Below are 27,666 nucleotides of genomic sequence, written 5' to 3'. Positions count from 1 at the left end.
GTCAGTACCTTAAAGCCACAGGACATGAAATTAATTTTGAGGGAACCAAATTAATCTCCAATACTGAACACTTCAACAAGAGAATAATCAGGGAAGCCATCGAAATAGAGAAACACCCCCATAACATGAATAAATGGGACGATGCCTCCAGCCTACCAGACATCTGGAAACTAGCCCTTATCAACAAACGAGTCCCAGCCACGAAAACCAACACCGGACCCAAAACAACACATGACACCACTACCATTCTCCCTCACCAGACTCAAACCCAAACCCATCCCATAGATGAAAGACAACCACAGTCCAGAAACTATACCACGGCTGCATCATCAGCTGCCACACACCCCAACCCCCAAACCAAGCAAAGGGACACATGCCATGAACCCCCAAACCAAGCAAAGGGACACATGCCATGAACACGTATCCAGGCCTCAAACTCGGAGCCAAACCAAAACCCAGAACGTCACATCACAGCCACCCGCTCAGGATATCACATCACGGAACTCAGGAGGTTGCACCACAAAACCTCAGGATGTTGCAACACAGCCAACGACCCAGGAGATTACAGCACTAGACCCAGGATGTCAAAACAATAGAACTCAGAAGGTCATCACACAGCCCATTACCCAGGTCGTTACAACACAGGAGGCTGATAGACACAGAGCCAATACCTCAGCCACACACGTTCTTATGAAAAAGCCAGCCAATCTGCAAACATCAACTCCATTAACCAATGAAGAAATGACAACACAGCCAAACTTCCCACCAATAGGGAGACGGCAGCTCCGATCACTCTTTGCTCGCACAAGCACGAAGCCGAAAGCATCAGCCTGAAGATGGCAAGTGGGACCTCATCGAAATGTTGCCAAGATACTCTCAATCTTACATGGGAAAAGCCCTGAACATGCTAAGACCTGCATACCTGTACCCGTGAAAATTTACGAATATATATATATATATATATATATATATATATATATATATATATATATATATATATATATATACACACACACACACACACACACACACACACACACACACACACGTGATATGTAATAGTTAGGAGACTATTGTTATTGATCTAGAATGTGATAATTAAAAAGTAATTATATTACGATAATTTTTTATTATGAATTAAAGGGGAGTAAACTGAGGAATGTATAAGGTAAAAGGGTGGCACACTTGAATTGACAATTAAAGTGGGTAATTTGTTTCTTGAATTATTAGAACTATGATGAAATTAATTGAATAGTGAATGAAATAAAAGTGTGTGATAATGCAAATGTGACAGATAAAAATATATAAGTATAATGAATATAGAAATGAAGTAAGAATTTTAGATACCTTTAAAATAAGATATGAGAATATTTAAAGAAAAATGAAATAAGCTTTGATATGAATTGGAAATGAATATAATAATTGTGATGAAGATAAATGATATGAAATTAGTTATGATAAAAGAATATGTAATCAAGGCCACATTTGTATTGAAATGTAAAAACCTGGAACCACATTGTTCACCAAAAGAGATGTTTTTAAAATATAAAAAATAAAAAACTTATTTGTAAAAAAAAAAAAGGAATCCTACAAGGTAGCGGTCTCCAACCTTTCTGGCTTGGTGGATCACCAGCAGCAGAGTGGGGAGGGGAGAGGGGTGGTTTTGCGCACACACAGTTTTTACAAGTGCAGCTTCGCGCATGCATGCTCGCTCATCACTTCCAAATGTCGCCCAGCACTGGGCCATGAACCAGGAGTTGGGGATCCCTGCTATAAGGGCCACTGTCTATTGTTGGATTTCACCCATTTCTATTTGAAGACAGTTGTCCCTATTTGTACGGTAAATGTATGCTTACAGTCCTCTAACATTTTTTCTATGTCCTAGCTTTTGATCATCCCCTAGGTCAGAATTGATACGTATTTTTCCCTGGGATGGTTGTAGTATTGTATCTCAAGCTTGACCCAACAATTCCTAATGCCTTTCGTTCAGTACCAGCAAAGCCATCTGAAGTTCAACTCTATTGTGCCATTTCCTCAGGAGGATGACGTAGTATATTTTCTTTTTCTTATCTCCCAATTCAATTTCATAATTTACTGGCCCAGTTCCCTTTACTATGTAGGGACCCTGCCATTTAGTCTATAGTTTGCTTTCTTAGGCAATAGTAACAGGTTTTGTAAGTGGCCTGTCCTCTCACAGACACATTCATTACTGTTACCATTTCTCATGATTGTTTGATGAGGTTTTAATAATGCATTATTTTTCAACATGGACTAGATTTTGTGGACATCTGTGAAGGCCTTCTTTTTAGGTGCTAACAGAACATTTGATTATAAATCTTTTGAAAACTGTGGATCTTTAGTTTTTCTATCTTAGGGCAGACGTAAGCCAGGCTACTCTGTGTATTTATTCAGGGAAGAGAAGCTTCTAGCCTTATGGAACCTATACATCACCAGAACAGAACATATTTAGGTTAGAGTTGAACATAAAATTTTACATCAATTTCTCACAAGTTTTCTATAAAAATTGTTTCTGGTTTGCCTGTTACCTCAATAAATTTTGAATTGGTTTTTGTTCCAATGTAATTTATCTTTCTACTTGAAGGTGCTTTATAAAATAAAAGGGTCATCAAACTGAATTCCCAGGGAGAAGTGGGCATTTTGGTTTTTCAAACAAAATAAAAATCCTTTGAGATTCTTTCTTTAAAATAGCCAGAACCACTGAGCCAATTTGAATATTTTCAAATAAACTGCATAGTTCTAAAGTAATTCCAAAACGAGACAAAAATCTTAGAGATTTGACTGAATTTGGAAACCGTATAACACAAAATTTAGAGCATTTGTTGGGACTCCTTTATAGATTGCCACATGATAAAATATGATGCAGAATTTGAACAAGTCAACTACTCTATATCAGAGGTCCCCAAACTTGGAACTTTAAGGCTTGTGGACTTCAACTCCCAGAATTCTGGGAGTTGAAGTCCACAAGCCTTAAAGTTCCAAGTTTGGGGACCCCTGCTCTATATTGACATGCAACAATAGGAATTTCGATGGAAGAAAAATACAGTATTAAATTTACACAGGTTATACTTGAAGAAAACTGGCATGTTTCATCAAAGCACATATCATTTTAGTTCACAATTATTAAAACTGATAGTTCATTTTCCCAAAATTGTTGGAAATGTAATGATCATATTTGATTGTGTCATATATGATGGTAATATTATAAAGCCAGGAATTTTGGAGAATTGTTAAAATATGAAACAAATTCTACAAATAGAGCACCCTTTTCTGTCAACCACTGTTTAAAAACTTACATATATTAAAACTTTGTACATACTGAACTAGCCCTGAATATGATTACAGCTACAAGGGCACTCTAGATATCATATTGGAAAGCACAGGCAGCTTACACAGTAAGAATAAAAAGAGTAAGAATAAAAAGAGTAAGAATAAACACTGGGCCCTATCTAATAACATAAATTCAATGCAGAGAAAAGAAAAATCTTACACTTAGGCAAGAAGAACCAAAAGTACACATATAGACTGGGAGAAACCAGGCTTAATAGCAGTAATTGTGAGAGAAATTATGGAGTCTTAGTGGACAACCAGCTAAATATGAGCAAATAGTTTGCAATGGCAGCCAAAAAAGCCAATGCAATCCTAAATTGCATTAACAGAGGGATTCAATCAAGATCAAGTGAGGTACTAACTCCACTCTGTAAAGCCTTAGTAAGGCCACACTTAGAATGCTGCATCCAGTTTTGGTCACCACACCATAAAAAGATGTTGAGACTCTAGAAAGAGTGCAGAGAAGAGCAACCAAGGTGATTAGGGGACTGGAGGTTAAAACATACGATTTAAGAGTTAATGCTGTATATTTGGCAGCTTCTTGTATTAAGCAATCTCTATTCCAACTCTATGGTGATCTGGCTTCTATTGATATATTGACTCCACAGCAAAACATAACAGCTACACAAAATCTCTTCTCACTGAATGGCAATGCACTCGTTGCTGACAACCAGCAACAACAGCTGGCAGTATCTGAATCTGGGAGCATCCTGGAGAACTTTTCCCTGTTTCATCCTGGCTGCTCCTTCCAGGATGAGATGGGAGGGATAAAGTGATGGCAGAAATCAGTCTATGGAGTAAACCAAAGGGCCAGACATTGAAAAATGCCACCTCCAGAATAAGACCTGTAAAAAAAAACAATGGCCAGAAAATCAACAGCTTCAATGGGATAATTGATGCCCAATATCAGAAAGCTGGCAAAAGGACCAACCCAAACCTATTGAAAGAAATCTCACCAACTTCACAAGTTAATGTCCTTCAAGTGTCTAATACAATCAATGCCAATGCTAGTTTCCAAAGTTCAAATAGAAAGATTGATAGCAATGGCGTCATGCATTCACAAACAGGAAGAGCTTCAGAAGGGAATTGTCAGGAATATGAAAGTTAGGTAAACACTTCTCCCACAAAGCTGAGAGTGAAAAGTGGGGAGACCATTTTCTGGACTTAGATTCCTTTTGTCTTTTCTGCGGCTTCCTTCATGTCCTTGACCTCCTCGATCTATTGGAAATGCGAGAAAAATCTGCCCATGCCTCAAAATCCTTTCCCGCTATTACAACTCTGAAAGAGGTTTAAAAAAAACGAGAAAGAGCTGCGCAAAACATTAAGCGAAGCAACAAGTGTGTATCTTCACTTAAACTTTTACGGAGGAAATACATCTTCTAGGCTTGCAGAGCCCTATTATCTGATATAACCGATTAAGCAGAACTGCTGTGAAACCTTTCCTCCTTTAAAGCGGAAGAGGAAACGCGACTCACACAATATACTACAAGGAGGGAAGGGCACTTTTGAAAACGAAAGTGCTTTTAACAGAGGCCTGCGTTTTATCTGTCTCTTTAAAAATTCAGGACCCATTTACCTTTGAGGCTCCTCTGTTTTTCACCATGAAAAGGTAAGCCTGACATCCTAAGTGCTTAAATATGGAAAGATTGGATTTTGTGATACCGTATGAGTTGGTGTGACAGACTCTTCTCGGGAAGAGCCAATGCTTTGCAAAAGCGTGCAGCCTTTGGGAAAGACTTTGCAACGTAATTTCTGTGGGGTAGAAACGTTTCCTGGAAGGAAAGAGAGGCCCTTCAGCTGAGCTTGAAGTGGGGCTGGCAATGGAGGGTCCCTGATCCCCACCGTAAGCCTATAAGCATGCAAAGGTTTTTCGGAAGTTTTGCTTGGAGATCATCAAAGCCTGGCTCCTCATCCAGGGGGTTTACTTGATACCGGAATGTCTTGAGAACTTCCAAAGCACAGTTACAGGGAAGGATTTTCAAAAAACCAATTTCTATGATTTCATAATTGGCAAAATCTTCTGTGTTTCGAAATGCCACGTCGAGCTTAGGCTGTCTGCATTTAATGTTTAATCACATGTTTTAGCAGAAGAGATGTCAGCGGACAATTTGTCTAGCGCAGATCCGGGCATTTTACGGCTCATGGGCCGTATCCGGCTTTTTCTCTCTCCCTGTCCTACCTTCGATGTTGGTGGCGTTGGCATGAGGGAGTGACATTTCGCAACAATCCCAGTTTCTCATGTGGCCCCTTGGAAAAATCAATTTACCTGCCCCTGCTCCATCCTTTATGGCAAGGGTCTTCAAACTTGGCAAGTTTAAGACTTGTGGATTTCAACTCCCAGAATTCCTGAGCTAACATGACTGGAGGAGGAATTCTGGGATGGGTAGCTACCCACTAAGAGAGTGGTCCTGCAAAGCACCTAGACCTCTGTCCTACAGGGTTTTTGGTTCATAATCAGCACCTTGAATTGCACCTGAAAGCAACTAGGAGCCAGTGCAGTTCATGCAGCAGTGGTGTTTTTTATTTATTTTCATTTATGAAATTCGTTTGCCACTCATCTCACCACAAGTTACTGAGGTGAATAGCAGGGCACCCAAAACTGCAGGTGTTGCTGCATTCTGAAGCAGTTACAGCTTCTGGATTGTCTTCAAGGGAAGCCCAATGTAGAGCATATTCCAGTAATTCAAATGGGAGGCATGAATGACTGTGAGAAAGACCTTCCAGTCCAGGAATAGCTCTCTCCTGCCCTTATTGGCCAAAACTGCTACCCTCCCCTGCCCAGAGTTGCTTACCAAGGTTGAGTTGCCTCAACCTTATGTTGCAGTAGATTTCTCTCCATCCAGGACTTATAGCTTTCAGGCACTAAGCCAGCACCTGGGTGCCTATCTTCAGAGATATTAATAAATTATAATATACTGTCAAATCATCATTTTAGAATGATAAATAACAGAATCATGGCTCCATTCTGCATCTATAGCAAAATTATGAATTCAGCAATTTTACTAAGCTGCTAATACAATATATCTGAGTATATATTTCATCTTTTTGATCTAGTCCATGATATCCTATTATCACTTTGACAGTCCCACAGGTGCTTTTTTCAAGAGGCAACATATCTTTCTTTGAAGATATTTTGCTTCTCATCCAAGAAGCTGAAGAAGCTTCTCTTGGATGAGAAGCAAAATGTCTTCAAAGAAAAACCAGAAAGTCCAGTTGCCTCTTGAAAAAAGCACCTTTGGGACTATCATGCTCTAGATGAATGAGAATCTCCATAGACATATCACTCTGACAATTTTTCCTGGGTTTCCAGTATTCCAGTATTCTGTTGATGTATTTTTGTACTAAAAAGATTTATATGGCCACCCAGGGAAATGAGGCAAATGCCTGAGTCAGGATAGCCTCACACAAATGATGTGATTTGTCTGCTTCTATCCGGCATAATTTTTGTGATGTAAAATATTGCCATTTAGAAGTCATTGTGGCTTTTTATGACTCCTGTGTTAAAGTAAGAACTTCTGTCTCTATGGGCCCATTGGTGTGTAGGAGTGTCCACTCCTGAAGAAAGCCTTTCTGTCCATTTGGCCATGATATGGTCTCTACAATACAAGCAAAGTGTTTGTACATCTTGGCTGTCTGAAAAGATAATGGGCTTGATGCAGACTACAGTACATGATGATGCAGAATAAAAGACATGCTGTTGTTCTATCCATTTTCATTCCCATGAGATGTTTAATGCTCTAAAAATCAGAAGCTGAAATATGGAGGATCAGTTTCTCATTCTAATGCTGCACAGAGAGGTGATCTGCTACCACTTGAAGGAATTATTGAGTTCACTATAGTTTACTTTTTAGGATGGTGCAGAGACCATATTTGACATAAATTGTTTCTCAGTCAGTCTCCTATTAGTAAAGTTCTATGTGCCTTGGCAAATTCTGCATTTTGTTTTAGAGAATCGATCATTATATCCTTTCTTTGGTTTCAGTGGGGGCAGGGTACTGGGCACCAACAATATTATAGTTTTTGTTCACTGCTGCATGTATTTTAACCCAGGGCTCTTTACAGTATTACAGAATTCCTTCATTTGGATTTCTGCTGTTTGAGAATACTTTTAATATATGCAATATGGATGTCCCTCTTTCCATTCTATTTTTGAGCAAATTGTATCCTTTAAGTATTAAATTCTAGGCTGGGGACCCATCTCACCAGTTCTTCTGTATATTTATTCAGCCGTATACAGGGTGGGATTCTACTGGTTCACACCTATTCGCTAGAACTGGTTGTTAACATTCTAAGCAGTTTGGAGAACTGATTGTTAGAAGAAATTACTGGCCTAATCCTGTAAGGAAGGCAGGAAGAAAACATACTGGTGGTGCTTACAGAAACTGCCTCTCTGTTAACCCTTACTACATTCTTGGCAGGACTAGACTTCCTTTCTCAGGAACGTCTCTGGAGTTTTTTTCCCCTCCTTTGCTGGTACTTTGCTTGTATGGAATGACCATTCAAAGTTACAATGACACTGAAAAAAGTGACTTATGACCATTTTTCACACTTACGACTGTTGCAGCATCCCCACAGTCATGAGAGGCCGGGCGAGGAGATGCATGCCTCGATGTGAGTGACATTGAGTTGACCACGCCCAGCCAGTCACACGACCACCAAGCCACGTCCACCCAATCACATGATCACCAAGCCACGCCCACCAACTAAGCCACGCCCACACAACCGATTGTTAAAAAATTTGAATCCCACCCCTGGCCGTATACATAACATTTATTGTTTCCTGCATTTTGAATGTTACTGTATATATAAGGAAGACCATGAACTTTGGTTCATAATGATTCACTGAGCAGTGTGATAAGCATTGTTAGACTAACATTCCTACTCCCTTCTGCAGTGCTGAAGCTTTTCTGGGGTAGATACTCTATATTTTTACGTTCAGCTCCAACTAAATTTATTTTGATGACATCTTAATGACGTTTACCATGCTTCCGCCTGTTTTATATCTGTATTTGTATCTTAAATTACAACCAGGTACATCTTCATTTCACAATTCACCCCATTTTTTATAAACTCATCTCTATATCTGTAGTTCTCCTTATTAATCAATCAAGGTCCAGTAAAAATTAAGAAAAATACTTACTTAATCAATCCTTAATATTTGTTTGGTCAATGATTTGCAAATTTGCAAAACAAAAAGAGAATGAAGCAAATAAATAAAGTAGTATGCCAACAGCTAGCAAAATAAACTATAGAATATAACATTTTCTTCTTTATTACTCTATTAATACAATTGTTATCCAGGTGATAAATCTCAAATATTAATAGATATAAAATTAAAAAAATCCCTATACATCATCAAAAAAAGCAACAGTCAAATAATTGAATTTTGCAGGTTTTTTCCCCATCTTCCTTCCAACTATGCTTCAATTCCACTGATTCTAACTTCTGTTTTCTTCTAGTCACTTTGCATTCTTCTCTTGCATTTTTTATTTTTATCCATTTGTACTTTCCATGAAGTGAGTCCAGTAAACCTGTATTTCAGTTTATGGCGATACCCCAAGAGGACATTAGGTGCATTATTTAAAGGTCTTTTGGGATTTTTAAATAATTAGCAAAATCCATTTGTAAATACAATATTACCGTCTTTTTCTCGTGTTCAAATTTTTAAGTCTACCTAAATCTCAATTTCAGCTGTTTTCAAAAGTGTTTGTTTATTTTCAGTAACAAGTTTTTTTCTAGGAAAGAACTGACTTGTTTCATTAAGGAAGGAACAACAATCACTTTTATTAAACGCTGAAAACCTCTTATGGATTTTTTCCTGAAAATGGATAAAATGGATTTATTAATTAAAAAGGACTGTATATGGGATAAATGGAACTATATTATGTAATTTTGAAGAGAGAAGTAGTATCAAGTAACTATTGTAAAGAAGATTGAAAATAGCTTCCTTTCCTCTTATTTCTTCTCATGCAGGAGTCTGCACTCTTCAACCAATCAACTACAACTGTACTGAAATTTTAATGCCTGTTAGTCAGAGATCTCCAATAAATGAACATTCACACAGGCATGTTAAATAGAAGTCTGAGAGTAGCTCAATAGCTCAGAGGAATGTTTGGAGAGAAAATCAATGTCAGGATTTGTTGTAATGTTTGCAAACTTACTATAGTTGTTTGGAAATCTAGATAACAGACTTCAGTTTACAGCTGAGGCAGGGTTCACAGCATCGTCAGAATTGTGTAGCATTGGATTCAGATATATCATCGCATATACAATTATTAAAGGATTTGTATATTGAAGGGAAAGGAGCTATACCAGTATTTGAAAATAGCACAACATGTATACAAATGGCAACAGACGAGAGAATAAAAAACAGAAGCAAGCACGTTGACATAAAATGTAATGTCAGGGAAGCAGTGAAAGAAAATGTTATAGACCTAATTTATTGTCCATCAGAAAATAATTTAGCTTACGTCATGAGAAAGCCATTGAGTATACGAAGACACAAAACTTGTATTAAATGCTCTCCAGCTATAAATTGGAGAGATGTTAAGGTATTTAATAGCTAGAAAAGTAAAGTGGATAATGCATCATAACACATACTTGTAGTTGATTGGTTGGAGAGTGCGGGCTCCTGAATAAGGCTGTCTGCATTATGATTGGTTGCTGGATATAAAGGTGGTGTTTCCCTTTATTCCCCCTTTTTTTCCTTCTGTGTACTCTGTATGCTGTTCCATAATTTACTTGATGATTTACCTCATGAGCTTGACTATCTGGTCTGTTGTAAATAAAGATGTTGAATATATTTATTTATATAAAACTACAAGTTTGTGTCAGCATCTCTGACTTCATTTGGGACACCTGCTAAACCAGCTAGCATCATAAAGGTCTTTGATCCAATCCTCTTCTCATTGTAGGATCCCTCTCTGACAGATGACTATCCACCTTCTCTATGAGACTGTCCAGGGGGCAACCTTTTTTTTAGAAGGCTCTGGATGAAGCAGAATATGCATCTCTTCTGGTGGTGAGTTCAGGGATGGAAGCTTGTGGATGACCTAAGTGGAATTTGATAGTAAATTAGAAGTGATACGTTTCTATTGCCTCCTTTTTGACAATCCAGAAGGAACAGTTTTCAGTGTTTTTGCACTGTCTGAATAGTACAGCTCCAGCCGTGGATATGATGCTCAAAGTGAAATCTATGGTGCCCATTACTTAAAAGCCAAAAGAAAAGTTGTGGGTTCACATCACTGGAAAACACAGGGGAACCCTGAAGGATAAGCCTCTTGGTTATATCTTGCCACTTCAGGTCAGGATGAATGTTGTCTATATTTTAGGAATATAACCTGCTTAGAATGTATGGAATAGGTGACATACACAAACCTATACAAATGAAATTATTGCCTTTGTGAAAGTGCTAACTAGTTTAATCGTGTTCCCTTCAGATCTCATTTTCCATATTAGTTTAATTCTCTACTTTTAATTTTAGACTGGGTATAATCCCTCATAGCAGAGATGAATAACACTGTGAAAGAAGATATTTACAATGCATTGAATGAACTCCTTGCGATGCAATTTAAAAAATTTAAATGGAGGCTAAATTCTATTAATTATAATGGAAGACCAAACATTCCTGGAGCTTCACTGGAGAAAGCTGATCAACAAGAAGTTACAGATCTGCTGATTCAACATTATGGAGAAGATGCTCTAAAGGTGTTAATTTGTGTCCTTCGAAAATGCAATAGAAATGATCTTGCAAAAGACCTTGAAGAAACTGGACAGAAAGGTAAGAAAGCCCAACATATTACAGAAATATTCTGTCCACTAACAGTTTACATACACCAGAAATCCTAAATTAGGGATCCAAGAAGTGTCCAGGAACTACTGTAGTTCTAATTCCTGGAAGAAATCCATTTGTGCCTTGTTGCAGCCTGCACGACTGCTTTAGTTTGCCTGATACTATTGGATGGCATCAGATCAGTCTATGTAGAAATAGCAGCATTCCTGAATGAGGACAGAATCCACTCACCCTTTCCCAAAGACTTATGGGGCTGCAATTTCATTCAGACTAGAGAAGGCTGAAAATATTGAACATTGAGCTGTCAATGGTGATCAAAACCCAGTTTATGTTTATCTGAAATAAACATAACATGAAGAACTCACTGAGCTTAAAGCTTAAAACTCTAACGCCTGAAAGAGACATATACAAAATTGGACAAACCAAAGGAACTATTATCCAGGTTGGGAGCTTGGTGATGTGATGAAGATGGCATGCAAAATTTCCCAAATTTAAGGCATACTTGGAGAGTAAATGGAAGAGGATTGTAATGTGGGATACACTCACCAAACACCAGAAACCCTCACCATTTAGAGGGCAAGGATGTCTACCCCCACAATCCACATATAGAAAAAAAAAATAGGATACACATGTAGGTACTGCAGAAGGAATTAGGGGATCCTGCTGGCTGACATAACCAGGAAGCACTCATGTCCACATCTTGCTTTCCTAGAAGAGGATGGGCGGAAGCTCAAGGGTGAGGACACAAGTCTATTCTACATAATAGGAAGTAGCTGAGTGAAATTAATTTTTCTCCTTCCTGACAAGGGAAGCTTTGCTATATAAAAAGAACAAAATTCCTGATGTTTCCTTATTGGTAAGCTCATTTCAAAGTCTACAATATGCTGTTTCTCTGCCTCACTCAGATGTCAGTTGGTGGTGCATGTGGATTCTTCAGCAAAATCTCCCACACAGTCGGTCAGTCACTGTGCAAGCCAACTTGTCTTAGCATCTGAGCCAGTTAGCCTTGAGGAAGTGGCTGAGGAGGTGGCTCAGTTCCTGGGAGGAGGGGTGAATCCCACCATCTTTTGTATCCATGTTCCTGCTGGTTGGTTAATGCCTCCCAGGAGACCACATTTAGCTGAATCCAAAAAATGGAAATTAAGTGAACACTGGTTGTTAAACAAGTTCCTTTTCCCCAATGGGCATTTTTAACTGGAATTGTGAGAAACTGGCAAAAGAAACTCAGAAGGAATTTTGGGACACCGGCAAAAAACATAGAAAACCTCAGTCACGTGACTGTGGGATGTTGTAACTGGTCATAAAAGAGAGAGAGAGAGAGAGCATGGCTGTCAAAACTCCCAAAACAGCTCTGGGGAGGTCAGTCGTAAATTAGAACACTTTCTAAGCAACTGGCCATTAAGCAAGGACCACTTATATTTGGTTTTCCAGTCACATGACCACCTAGCTATACCCACCCCAGTTACAAGACCATCTAGCCACTCCCAACCAGTCACATGACCACCAAGCCGCACCCACAAATTAGGCCACGCCCACATAACTGGTTGTTAAGAAATTTGAATCCTATCCCTAAATATACTATCATCTTTGGGGTCATCCATAAATGTAAGCAATACCATCTCAGTGTTATATCCCAACCTGAAACACAAGTGTGAAGAATCTGAATAATTATTTCCTCCAGTGCTCCTCAGAGCTACAAGTCTATCATCTTCCCTAAAAATGAAAGTTTGTAGATCAGACTAAAATTGTCCACAATTCCACTGGATTCAGTGATAGCTCTTAAAGAAGATGGGTTAACTGTCATTTCCTTTTAAGTAGGGGGAATCATTCACTTCCATCAAAAATCAATTTCCATCTTTTGGATTCAGCTAAATGTGGTCTCCTGGGAGGCATTAACCAACCAGCAGGAACAGTGTTTTAATAGCTGAGGATTTAATAGCAGTTGTCCTTCAAAACAACCGGGAGCTGTGAAAGAAGGCAAGGAGTGGAAAGAAGAAAATAAATGGACAGAAAAGCATAGGAATTATTAAATAAGATATCTATTTACCTGTTTGCTCTATGATTTAGCCATATTTATAATGTGCATTTCACTAATTCTAGTCCATCTTCAGTTGCAGATTTTGATGCCCACCAACTTCCAGATTCATCAGGTATGGCAGGAATCATTTAAATGATTGCAAACTACTGTGAATATTAATCATCCCAAAAATCTTGTTGGGGAAAACTCCAGGGTGGTTTTACAGTGCGGACCATAAAAGGAAAAGGAAAATGAGAATGAGAAGGGGAGGAGGGAGAGGACAGGATAGGAAAGAGAAAGGAGAGGAGGTTTCCAATGCTCCTTACCAGCTTCCCAAATCAAAGTCAATGGGGAAATTGGGAGAACATTGCAAATCATGGTCACATGACATTATCCTTAATCCCCTGTGGTGATTTGCTAACAACCACAGTTGGAACTAAAGTCATAAGTCAGGTGTGGTCTCTGATTTTTCTCTTTATACCTGCATCACTTAGCGACCGAGTCGCTTGTCCCAATTGCAGCTGATAAGTGAGAACTACCTGTAGCTGTAATTAATGCCAGTGGAATGCTGAAGTAAAAATGTATTTGTCCTGTAACAAAGGAAATAATAAAATCTCATAATTATCATTCCTTAACGTCTAAAATAAAAAAAACAAGCATCTATCTAAACCTTCCACATAACACTTTACAAAAAAGTAATTATAAGGACTGGATTATTGTATTGTATCAATTTAGTATAAGAAAGAGGACCAAAATACAATTTTCCAGAAATAATATATCACAATATTTAGCAATGTAATAGCAACAGGGGTTATTTCTAATCTATTATGTTTAGAAAACAGGGCTATCAAGAATGCCACATCCAAATATTCTAAAAGATCATAGGAAGGAGAAGTTATACTAAATGAAGTTGTTCTATATTTGGTATCATCAGAATACATGTATAATGGTCTATGTCATACGTACCTCCATTTAAAACCCAAGAAAGAAAACCCCCGATTCCATGTTTGTAGAGATGAGGTACTTTTACTGAGTTAGAAGTGATAGCAATGAAAGAAAAGCAAGATCTGAGGCAATAGGCGTGGAAATTACATATTGAAAGTTATCCCAAGTTCCCTTCCCCAAGGACCCAGACTGGATGTCCATTCTCCAGTGCCTATGGTGTCATGTGGGGTACATCTTCAGGTGTTTTTCCCCCATCTGGTATGCCGAGAAGGTTGACCTTGGCTGAACATAAACATATCCATGCAGTTGCAGTGAAGTATGAGAACATTCCACCCCCCTTGATTCACACAGAAGGTATCACCACTTTCCAGAAAACTCCCCCCCCCCCAAAAAAAAATGCCAAACTTCCCCCCTCCCCATTCTATGGCAGCTGACAGCAAGTAAGCATGATGGAGGCTGACAGTGTAATTCAAAATTAGGGAAACCCAAGCCACATATTTCGGTAATAAGTACATCTTTTTCAAAAATACTTTGAAATAGGTAGTTTGAATTGAAAAACCCCATAGAAATGTACAAAACAAATATTTAAATATTTAAATCAATTATCTATGTGTTAGTCTGTGTTTGTGTCTGTTTTCTCTCTGCGAATAAAATATAATCCATATTCAGTGTGAAGTATGTTTCAAATTACACTCATTCTGAGAGTATTTCTTATATTCCAAGAGAGTAACGAGTAAAGTTTTTCATCTACCAATGTCCACAGAAAGATCTTTATTTCGCCTATTAATATTTAATTTAATTTTTCGAGGAACATTATGTATATTTAAAAAAATTAAGAAATGAGAACTGTTTAATGTATTGATTAACAAGTATTTGCCCATTGGCATTTATTCTGACAAACCAATGAACAAAATATCCCACAATTTCCCTCAACACATTAATCCAGAGGGCAGATGTGGGTGGCCTCACGAAAAAATACAAAGGCAAAACAGTTAATTGGATATCTTGTGTAGGCCTTATTTTTCACAAGTCTAATTAAATTAATTCTTCCTTTAGATTACAGAAACTACATTAAAAATTTGTTTGCAACAATCAAAGATCCTAATGCTGTTCCTGGTGAATATGTGCCCCTAAACCAGAGATACTCAAACCTAATCGTCCTAGATTATCATCCATCTGAAGAGGAAAGGGAAAATCAAATTCTGGCAATGGGAAGGAAACATTTTGAAATCATCAGCAAAAGAGCTGAGTCTTCAATCAGCATTGAAACATTATTTAACCCTGATAAATATGGATTAATTCCACAAGTTGTTGTGTTGCAAGGAGCTGCAGGAATTGGAAAAACCATAATGACCAAAAAAATCATGTTTGATTGGGCTTCTCAACTACTTTACCAGGACAAATTTGATTATGCTTTCTATATTAGCAATAGAGAAATAAATCTTCATGCAGAGTCCCAGAAGACTAGTATTGTAGAAATAATTTCAAGCGAATGGCTCAAATGTCATGAAGTGAATAATGTCATTCGAAACATACTGAAGAATGAAGAGAAACTTCTGTTCATAATTGATGGGATTGATGAATTAAGGTATTCCTTTGATCAGTCTGAAAACTACTTTTGCACTGATCCCTGGAAGAAAGAGCCAGTGAGAATTATTTTGAGCAGTTTGTTTAAAAAAAAGCTGCTTCCTAAATCCTCTCTTATAATCACAACAAGACTAATGGCTTTGGAGAAACTCCATCGATGTTTAGAACAACCACGCAATTTTGAGATATTGGGGTTTTCCACACAAGAGAGAGAAGAATATTTCTACAAATTTTTTGAAAATGAAGACCAAGCAATGCAAGCTTTCAGATTTGTGAAACAAAATGACATGCTTTTCACCATGTGTGTCATTCCCCTTGTGAGCTGGATCATCTGCACAGTGATGAAACAAGAGATGGAGAGAGGCAAGGATCTTCAGAAAGCACCATGTACCCTCACTGCAATCTACATACTGTACTTCTCCAGTTTGTTAAAATTTCACCATAAAGAATCCAAACGAGATGTCCAAACAAATGTGAAAGGCTTATGCGCTTTGGCTGCAGAAGGTGTTTTGAAACAGCAAATAATGTTTATGAAAGAAGAAGTCAGGAAACACAATTTAGATCAAGGAGACTCCCTCCCCCTCTTTCTGAATCAGAATCTCTTCAAAAGGGACATTGATTGTATTCAAACCTATAGCTTCATTCACTTAAGCTTCCAGGAGTTTTTTGCTGCTTTGTTTTATATCCTAGACGAAAGAGAGGAGCAACATTCTCAGACTCAGAATAAAAATTTCCAGACATTGTTAGAAAGTCATCAACCTTTTAGGCGTGATTTTGCAGTTGGATTTCGCTTTCTTTTTGGTTTTTTAAATGAAGAAAAAAGAATGAGGCAGCTGAAAAAAGAATTTGAATGGGAAATTTGTCCTAAAAATAAAGTGTTCTTATTAAACTGGGTGAAATATAAAATTGACAAAACAATTACATTCCATTGGCAAAAAGATATGTTAACTTATTTATATGAGACACAAGATGACAATTTTGTAAGCGATGCCTTATGCAGTGTCACTGATATAAATCTTCAGTGCAACTCTGATATGGGTTTGATGATCCTGGCCTATTGTGTACAACACTGCCGGAATTTGGGGTATCTCACTATTGAACTCCCTATATTTTCATGTCAGGAAGAGGGAGAATTATTTCTTCCCAAAACTGAGTAAGTATTTTTGAAAGTTTATAATCCTTTGGAAATTCCCATTCTGTTTATGATCCTGACTCCACTATTCTCTAACTTACTGTGTCAACTATAATAATAGATCAGAAAAACACCTCTTAGAAGTATGCATAAATGTCTTTGAACAGCTAAGTTAAAGAGAGCTCTCAATCCTTAGCAATGAAGACAAGAGATGGTTTGGACTGGTTGGGATGAGAGGATGTTTAACTTCAAATGAGCAGTTGTCCATTGGTCAGGCCAATACGAATCAATCCCACTTGCACTTAGAGCATGATAATTGCATCACCAGGAAGTTCTCAATTCAGCTCAAGTTCAGGCAGACAATTGCTGTTGAAAATAAGAGCTACATTCATTTTAAATCAATCAATCAAAAACTTTATAGCTCAACAGTGACAGTCTTTAAGGCTGATTGGAAACTTTCCTTTTTAAAGTCTTCCCATAAAACAAGATTTTGATATTAATCATTTTTAAATATGATATGATTATATATATATATATATATATATATACACACACACACACACACACACACACACACACACACACACACATGGCATTCAAGATTTATATATATATATATATATATATATATATATATATATATATATATATATATATATATATATATTTGTTTTCTTAAGTTTTTGGGTACTTACATGTATGGTGTTCGGCTTGGTTCGGTATTTTCCCACGTCATTGTAGTTCTTTTAAAGTTGTAGCAACGTTTCAGCAGAATCTCATCTGCCATCATCAGGCTTCTGTATTGTGTCCGTCTGTGAGTCAGACTTTTACAGTAGTTTCAGATTTGAATTTGGGGCAGCCTATTGCTGTGCCAGAATGGTTTTTCTTCATCCTGATTGGTTGGGAGTCTTGGTCTGTGTTTATTGGTCTCGGAGTTTGCTGTGTTCTGCTTGATTGGTGTCTCTAATATCTTCTGTCTGTTTTTGGCTCTTTTTGTATCTTGATTGGCTGGCAGCATTGTGTTGCTTTAATGGAGGCCTTTAGTGCAGCTTGGCTTCGGGTAAATGGACGGCTATCATTAGTTAGGAAGCTGGGTTTCATCTGGGTGCCTGGTTGGGGTGTGTTTGAGCTGGAGGTATCAGGGGGGATCTGTTTGTGCCCAGGTGTTTGCCTGGCTTGTGGTGTGGAGATTTTTTTGTTTGTGAGTGCAGGCTTCCAAATGATTGACAGCCTGGTGGAATCATCTCTTCTGTTCATGCTTTCTGGTCTTTTTCAATCTCTATGGCTTCTCTGATGATTCTGTGATTAGGGTTTTCTATAGTGGCCAGGGTTTTGGTGCCATTGAAGTTGATGCTATGACCTGTGGCTTCCATGTGTTGGACTAGTGAGGAAGTGTGTTCCAGCTTTTTGACTGCATTTTTGTGTTCATCCAGGCGGGTGCTTATTCTTCTATTGGTCTGTCCAATGTATGTGGCCGGGCATGATGCACAGGGGACTTCGTATATGCCTTGGTTTTCCAGGTCAATTTTATCTTTGGGGTTGCTAAGGATGGCTGCTATTTTTCTGTCTGTTTTGAAGGCAGTCCTGATGTGATGTCTGTGTAGTACCTTACTAATTTTGTCTGTAGTACCTCTTATGTAGGGCAGGACAGCTGTTCCATAGGTCTGTTCATCTTCTGGGTCTCTATTATGTTTCAGTGTGTTTTTGTGGATCAAGCTGGTGATTTTGCTTTTGTGGAAGCCGTTGGCTGTCAGTACTTTAGTCAGGGTGCATAGTTCAGTCTTAATGTGTGTCTTGTCTGCCAGGCGTTTGGTTCTGGTAATTAGTGTTTTAGCCACGGAGTTTATCTGTGCTGGGTGGTGGTGGGATTGGGCGTTGAGGTAGCGGTTGGTGTGGGTTTTCTTCTGGTATATGGTGTGTCCTAGTGTGCCATCTGTTTTTTTGTAGATTAGTACATCTAGGAATGGTAGTTGTTTGTTTGTTTCTGTTTCCATGGTGAACTTGATTTTGGGGTGTGCGCTGTTTAGGTGTGTTAGGAAATTGTTTAGGTTTTCTTGTCCATGGGGCCAAATCACGAATGTGTCATCGATGTATCTTAACCATAGTTTGGGTTTGAGGGTGGCATTGGCCAGGGCTGCACTAAAGGCCTCCATTAAAGCAACACAATGCTGCCAGCCAATCAAGATACAAAAAGAGCCAAAAAACAGACAGAAGATATTAGAGACACCAATCAAGCAGAACACAGCAAACTCCGAGACCAATAAACACAGACCAAGACTCCCAACCAATCAGGATGAAGAAAAAACCATTCTGGCACAGCAATAGGCTGCCCCAAATTCAAATCTGAAACTACTGTAAAAGTCTGACTCACAGACGGACACAATACAGAAGCCTGATGATGGCAGATGAGATTCTGCTGAAACGTTGCTACAACTTTAAAAGAACTACAATGACGTGGGAAAATACCCGAACCAAGCCGAACACCATACATGTAAGTACCCGCGAAAACTTAAGAAAACAAATATCAAACCTCTACGGGGAGGAAATAAACAGCCAGATCAAAACCTACGAGAAACTGGAAATTAAAAGAGCAGGAATACTATGTGACCTCCAATTCCTACGCAGCTGCAGAGACAACAATACTACACCAACCTGCTTCAAATTAACATTTCATCAAAGCACAGCAGCCACTAAACGTATCCTGAAAAGAACTGAAATGGCTTTACTACGGAACGAGCTCCACAGTAAGAGATTCCGATTAGATCAGTTAAACAAAGATTTGCTAGCACTACACCTGGAACTGAGCAGCAAAATCCACCCTCTACTTTGGGACAAGATAAAACAACTTACAACTTGGAGAGCTGATTCTGAAGGTATTTACAAACAGGAAAAATTATTGAAAAAATTAAAGAAATTAGAACATGACAAGAAAACCCCAACAACTCACAACAACACCTGAAACAATTAGTGCACAACGTTTCCAACAGAGAACTCACCAAAACAGAAACAGATGTCCTAACCAAAGGATTCAATTATGCTATAGCACCCCAAAAAATCCCCACAGAATCCATCATATGTGCAGTAGAATCCAGCCTAACTAAATTAAATACAGATGAAGCTGATAAAATAAGACACCAAGTTACCAACATCTTATGCACAAGCAAACCACCAAAAGCAACTTACAGAAAAATGAAATCAAAGCACTACAAACCCTGAAAAGAGATAGCAGCATAATCATCCTCCCAGCAGACAAAGGGAATGCCACTGTAGTAATGGACAGAAAAGACTACGAAACAAAATTGACAGACCTACTCCAAGACTCCACATACAAACCCATAAACACTGACCCAACCACATATCTGGAAAAATTAACCAAGAAGAAAATTATAACCAGCCACATAAGCAAAGAGATCCAACACATGATCATACCCAGAGAGAAATCTTCCAGATGCCCCAAACTATACGGCCTCCCAAAAATACACAAAGAAGGCATACCTCTCAGACCCATAGTCAGCTCCAGAGGAGCACCACTACAAAACCTAGCTAAACACCTAGCAAAAGAGCTACAGCCCCATGCTGAAACAGCAGCTTCTCATGTAAAAACTCATACCACTTCTTGGAAATGATCAAAGATCTACACGTGGAGCAAGAAGATCTGCTTGTAAGTTTTGACGTGGTTTCACTATTCACTCAAGTCCCGATAAAAGAGACCCTTGAAATCATCAAAAATAAATACCAACCAGCTAAACACCTCATGGAACTAACAGAACACTGCTTAACCAACACATATTTCATATACAAAGGACAAAGATACAAACAAATAGAAGGAGCTCCCATGGGATCACCACTGTCACCTGTCATTGCAAACCTGTTCATGGAAGAATTCGAATCCAGAGCCCTGGCCAATGCCACCCTCAAACCCAAACTATGGTTAAGATACATCGATGACACATTCGTGATTTGGCCCCATGGACAAGAAAACCTAAACAATTTCCTAACACACCTAAACAGCGCACACCCCAAAATCAAGTTCACCATGGAAACAGAAACAAACAAACAACTACCATTCCTAGATGTACTAATCTACAAAAAAACAGATGGCACACTAGGACACACCATATACCAGAAGAAAACCCACACCAACCGCTACCTCAACGCCCAATCCCACCACCACCCAGCACAGATAAACTCCGTGGCTAAAACACTAATTACCAGAACCAAACGCCTGGCAGACAAGACACACATTAAGACTGAACTATGCACCCTGACTAAAGTACTGACAGCCAACGGCTTCCACAAAAGCAAAATCACCAGCTTGATCCACAAAAACACACTGAAACATAATAGAGACCCAGAAGATGAACAGACCTATGGAACAGCTGTCCTGCCCTACATAAGAGGTACTACAGACAAAATTAGTAAGGTACTACACAGACATCACATCAGGACTGCCTTCAAAACAGACAGAAAAATAGCAGCCATCCTTAGCAACCCCAAAGATAAAATTGACCTGGAAAACCAAGGCATATACGAAGTCCCCTGTGCATCATGCCCGGCCACATACATTGGACAGACCAATAGAAGAATAAGCACCCGCCTGGATGAACACAAAAATGCAGTCAAAAAGCTGGAACACACTTCCTCACTAGTCCAACACATGGAAGCCACAGGTCATAGCATCAACTTCAATGGCACCAAAACCCTGGCCACTATAGAAAACCCTAATCACAGAATCATCAGAGAAGCCATAGAGATTGAAAAAAGACCAGAAAGCATGAACAGAAGAGATGATTCCACCAGGCTGTCAATCATTTGGAAGCCTGCACTCACAAACAAAAAATCTCCACACCACAAGCCAGGCAAACACCTGGGCACAAACAGATCCCCCTGATACCTCCAGCTCAAACACACCCCAACCAGGCACCCAGATGAAACCCAGCTTCCTAACTAATGATAGCCGTCCATTTACCCGAAGCCAAGCTGCACTAAAGGCCTCCATTAAAGCAACACAATGCTGCCAGCCAATCAAGATACAAAAAGAGCCAAAAACAGACAGAAGATATTAGAGACACCAATCAAGCAGAACACAGCAAACTCCGAGACCAATAAACACAGACCAAGACTCCCAACCAATCAGGATGAAGAAAAAACCATTCTGGCACAGCAATAGGCTGCCCCAAATTCAAATCTGAAACTACTGTAAAAGTCTGACTCACAGACGGACACAATACAGAAGCCTGATGATGGCAGATGAGATTCTGCTGAAACGTTGCTACAACTTTAAAAGAACTACAATGACGTGGGAAAATACCCGAACCAAGCCGAACACCATACATGTAAGTACCCGCGAAAACTTAAGAAAACAAATATCAAACCTCTACGGGAGGAAATAAACAGCCAGATCAAAACCTACGAGAAACTGGAAATTAAAAGAGCAGGAATACTATGTGACCTCCAATTCCTACGCAGCTGCAGAGACAACAATACTACACCAACCTGCTTCAAATTAACATTTCATCAAAGCACAGCAGCCACTAAACGTATCCTGAAAAGAACTGAAATGGCTTTACTACGGAACGAGCTCCACAGTAAGAGATTCCGATTAGATCAGTTAAACAAAGATTTGCTAGCACTACACCTGGAACTGAGCAGCAAAATCCACCCTCTACTTTGGGACAAGATAAAACAACTTACAACTTGGAGAGCTGATTCTGAAGGTATTTACAAACAGGAAAAATTATTGAAAAAATTAAAGAAATTAGAACATGACAAGAAAACCCCCAACAACTCACAACAACACCTGAAACAATTAGTGCACAACGTTTCCAACAGAGAACTCACCAAAACAGAAACAGATGTCCTAACCAAAGGATTCAATTATGCTATAGCACCCCAAAAAATCCCCACAGAATCCATCATATGTGCAGTAGAATCCAGCCTAACTAAATTAAATACAGATGAAGCTGATAAAATAAGACACCAAGTTACCAACATCTTATGCACAAGCAAACCACCAAAAAGCAACTTACAGAAAAATGAAATCAAAGCACTACAAACCCTGAAAAGAGATAGCAGCATAATCATCCTCCCAGCAGACAAAGGGAATGCCACTGTAGTAATGGACAGAAAAGACTACGAAACAAAATTGACAGACCTACTCCAAGACTCCACATACAAACCCATAAACACTGACCCAACCACATATCTGGAAAAATTAACCAAGAAGAAAATTATAACCAGCCACATAAGCAAAGAGATCCAACACATGATCATACCCAGAGAGAAATCTTCCAGATGCCCCAAACTATACGGCCTCCCAAAAATACACAAAGAAGGCATACCTCTCAGACCCATAGTCAGCTCCAGAGGAGCACCACTACAAAACCTAGCTAAACACCTAGCAAAAGAGCTACAGCCCCATGCTGAAACAGCAGCTTCTCATGTAAAAACTCATACCACTTCTTGGAAATGATCAAAGATCTACACGTGGAGCAAGAAGATCTGCTTGTAAGTTTTGACGTGGTTTCACTATTCACTCAAGTCCCGATAAAAGAGACCCTTGAAATCATCAAAAATAAATACCAACCAGCTAAACACCTCATGGAACTAACAGAACACTGCTTAACCAACACATATTTCATATACAAAGGACAAAGATACAAACAAATAGAAGGAGCTCCCATGGGATCACCACTGTCACCTGTCATTGCAAACCTGTTCATGGAAGAATTCGAATCCAGAGCCCTGGCCAATGCCACCCTCAAACCCAAACTATGGTTAAGATACATCGATGACACATTCGTGATTTGGCCCCATGGACAAGAAAACCTAAACAATTTCCTAACACACCTAAACAGCGCACACCCCAAAATCAAGTTCACCATGGAAACAGAAACAAACAAACAACTACCATTCCTAGATGTACTAATCTACAAAAAAACAGATGGCACACTAGGACACACCATATACCAGAAGAAAACCCACACCAACCGCTACCTCAACGCCCAATCCCACCACCACCCAGCACAGATAAACTCCGTGGCTAAAACACTAATTACCAGAACCAAACGCCTGGCAGACAAGACACACATTAAGACTGAACTATGCACCCTGACTAAAGTACTGACAGCCAACGGCTTCCACAAAAGCAAAATCACCAGCTTGATCCACAAAAACACACTGAAACATAATAGAGACCCAGAAGATGAACAGACCTATGGAACAGCTGTCCTGCCCTACATAAGAGGTACTACAGACAAAATTAGTAAGGTACTACACAGACATCACATCAGGACTGCCTTCAAAACAGACAGAAAAATAGCAGCCATCCTTAGCAACCCCAAAGATAAAATTGACCTGGAAAACCAAGGCATATACGAAGTCCCCTGTGCATCATGCCCGGCCACATACATTGGACAGACCAATAGAAGAATAAGCACCCGCCTGGATGAACACAAAAATGCAGTCAAAAAGCTGGAACACACTTCCTCACTAGTCCAACACATGGAAGCCACAGGTCATAGCATCAACTTCAATGGCACCAAAACCCTGGCCACTATAGAAAACCCTAATCACAGAATCATCAGAGAAGCCATAGAGATTGAAAAAGACCAGAAAGCATGAACAGAAGAGATGATTCCACCAGGCTGTCAATCATTTGGAAGCCTGCACTCACAAACAAAAAAATCTCCACACCACAAGCCAGGCAAACACCTGGGCACAAACAGATCCCCCTGATACCTCCAGCTCAAACACACCCCAACCAGGCACCCAGATGAAACCCAGCTTCCTAACTAATGATAGCCGTCCATTTACCCGAAGCCAAGCTGCACTAAAGGCCTCCATTAAAGCAACACAATGCTGCCAGCCAATCAAGATACAAAAAGAGCCAAAAAACAGACAGAAGATATTAGAGACACCAATCAAGCAGAACACAGCAAACTCCGAGACCAATAAACACAGACCAAGACTCCCAACCAATCAGGATGAAGAAAAAACCATTCTGGCACAGCAATAGGCTGCCCCAAATTCAAATCTGAAACTACTGTAAAAGTCTGACTCACAGACGGACACAATACAGAAGCCTGATGATGGCAGATGAGATTCTGCTGAAACGTTGCTACAACTTTAAAAGAACTACAATGACGTGGGAAAATACCCGAACCAAGCCGAACACCATACATGTAAGTACCCGAAAACTTAAGAAAACAAATATCAAACCTCTACGGGAGGAAATAAACAGCCAGATCAAAACCTACGAGAAACTGGAAATTAAAAGAGCAGGAATACTATGTGACCTCCAATTCCTACGCAGCTGCAGAGACAACAATACTACACCAACCTGCTTCAAATTAACATTTCATCAAAGCACAGCAGCCACTAAACGTATCCTGAAAAGAACTGAAATGGCTTTACTACGGAACGAGCTCCACAGTAAGAGATTCCGATTAGATCAGTTAAACAAAGATTTGCTAGCACTACACCTGGAACTGAGCAGCAAAATCCACCCTCTACTTTGGGACAAGATAAAACAACTTACAACTTGGAGAGCTGATTCTGAAGGTATTTACAAACAGGAAAAATTATTGAAAAAATTAAAGAAATTAGAACATGACAAGAAAACCCCAACAACTCACAACAACACCTGAAACAATTAGTGCACAACGTTTCCAACAGAGAACTCACCAAAACAGAAACAGATGTCCTAACCAAAGGATTCAATTATGCTATAGCACCCCAAAAAATCCCCACAGAATCCATCATATGTGCAGTAGAATCCAGCCTAACTAAATTAAATACAGATGAAGCTGATAAAATAAGACACCAAGTTACCAACATCTTATGCACAAGCAAACCACCAAAAAGCAACTTACAGAAAAATGAAATCAAAGCACTACAAACCCTGAAAAGAGATAGCAGCATAATCATCCTCCCAGCAGACAAAGGGAATGCCACTGTAGTAATGGACAGAAAAGACTACGAAACAAAATTGACAGACCTACTCCAAGACTCCACATACAAACCCATAAACACTGACCCAACCACATATCTGGAAAAATTAACCAAGAAGAAAATTATAACCAGCCACATAAGCAAAGAGATCCAACACATGATCATACCCAGAGAGAAATCTTCCAGATGCCCCAAACTATACGGCCTCCCAAAAATACACAAAGAAGGCATACCTCTCAGACCCATAGTCAGCTCCAGAGGAGCACCACTACAAAACCTAGCTAAACACCTAGCAAAAGAGCTACAGCCCCATGCTGAAACAGCAGCTTCTCATGTAAAAAACTCATACCACTTCTTGGAAATGATCAAAGATCTACACGTGGAGCAAGAAGATCTGCTTGTAAGTTTTGACGTGGTTTCACTATTCACTCAAGTCCCGATAAAAGAGACCCTTGAAATCATCAAAAATAAATACCAACCAGCTAAACACCTCATGGAACTAACAGAACACTGCTTAACCAACACATATTTCATATACAAAGGACAAAGATACAAACAAATAGAAGGAGCTCCCATGGGATCACCACTGTCACCTGTCATTGCAAACCTGTTCATGGAAGAATTCGAATCCAGAGCCCTGGCCAATGCCACCCTCAAACCCAAACTATGGTTAAGATACATCGATGACACATTCGTGATTTGGCCCCATGGACAAGAAAACCTAAACAATTTCCTAACACACCTAAACAGCGCACACCCCAAAATCAAGTTCACCATGGAAACAGAAACAAACAAACAACTACCATTCCTAGATGTACTAATCTACAAAAAAACAGATGGCACACTAGGACACACCATATACCAGAAGAAAACCCACACCAACCGCTACCTCAACGCCCAATCCCACCACCACCCAGCACAGATAAACTCCGTGGCTAAAACACTAATTACCAGAACCAAACGCCTGGCAGACAAGACACACATTAAGACTGAACTATGCACCCTGACTAAAGTACTGACAGCCAACGGCTTCCACAAAAGCAAAATCACCAGCTTGATCCACAAAAACACACTGAAACATAATAGAGACCCAGAAGATGAACAGACCTATGGAACAGCTGTCCTGCCCTACATAAGAGGTACTACAGACAAAATTAGTAAGGTACTACACAGACATCACATCAGGACTGCCTTCAAAACAGACAGAAAAATAGCAGCCATCCTTAGCAACCCCAAAGATAAAATTGACCTGGAAAACCAAGGCATATACGAAGTCCCCTGTGCATCATGCCCGGCCACATACATTGGACAGACCAATAGAAGAATAAGCACCCGCCTGGATGAACACAAAAATGCAGTCAAAAAGCTGGAACACACTTCCTCACTAGTCCAACACATGGAAGCCACAGGTCATAGCATCAACTTCAATGGCACCAAAACCCTGGCCACTATAGAAAACCCTAATCACAGAATCATCAGAGAAGCCATAGAGATTGAAAAAGACCAGAAAGCATGAACAGAAGAGATGATTCCACCAGGCTGTCAATCATTTGGAAGCCTGCACTCACAAACAAAAAAATCTCCACACCACAAGCCAGGCAAACACCTGGGCACAAACAGATCCCCCTGATACCTCCAGCTCAAACACACCCCAACCAGGCACCCAGATGAAACCCAGCTTCCTAACTAATGATAGCCGTCCATTTACCCGAAGCCAAGCTGCACTAAAGGCCTCCATTAAAGCAACACAATGCTGCCAGCCAATCAAGATACAAAAAGAGCCAAAAAACAGACAGAAGATATTAGAGACACCAATCAAGCAGAACACAGCAAACTCCGAGACCAATAAACACAGACCAAGACTCCCAACCAATCAGGATGAAGAAAAAACCA

The 27,666-nt window shown here is 39.4% G+C and overlaps 1 protein-coding gene across 1 annotated transcript in view; it reads left to right on the top strand.

Moving 5' to 3' along the window:
• Positions 1 to 10,836: 10,836 nt before the first annotated feature.
• LOC113432366 (NACHT, LRR and PYD domains-containing protein 12-like) overlaps positions 10,837 to 27,666 on the top strand; it is a 42,476-nt gene continuing 25,646 nt past the window's right edge. Inside the window, exons 1-3 of the mRNA XM_087958879.1 lie at positions 10,837 to 11,128; positions 13,252 to 13,290; positions 15,159 to 16,842. Of these exons, the coding sequence (XP_087815005.1) occupies positions 10,858 to 11,128; positions 13,252 to 13,290; positions 15,159 to 16,842 (1,994 nt within the window). The 5' untranslated portion in view covers positions 10,837 to 10,857. The remainder of the gene's footprint in view (positions 11,129 to 13,251; positions 13,291 to 15,158; positions 16,843 to 27,666) is intronic.

Source organism: Notechis scutatus, chromosome 1, assembly GCF_049901735.1.
Source record: "Notechis scutatus isolate UNSWTSFEM ecotype Mainland chromosome 1, rNotScu1.2, whole genome shotgun sequence".
Classification (NCBI taxonomy): Eukaryota; Metazoa; Chordata; class Lepidosauria; order Squamata; family Elapidae; genus Notechis; species Notechis scutatus.
This window is presented reverse-complemented; position numbering and strand designations above follow the sequence as displayed.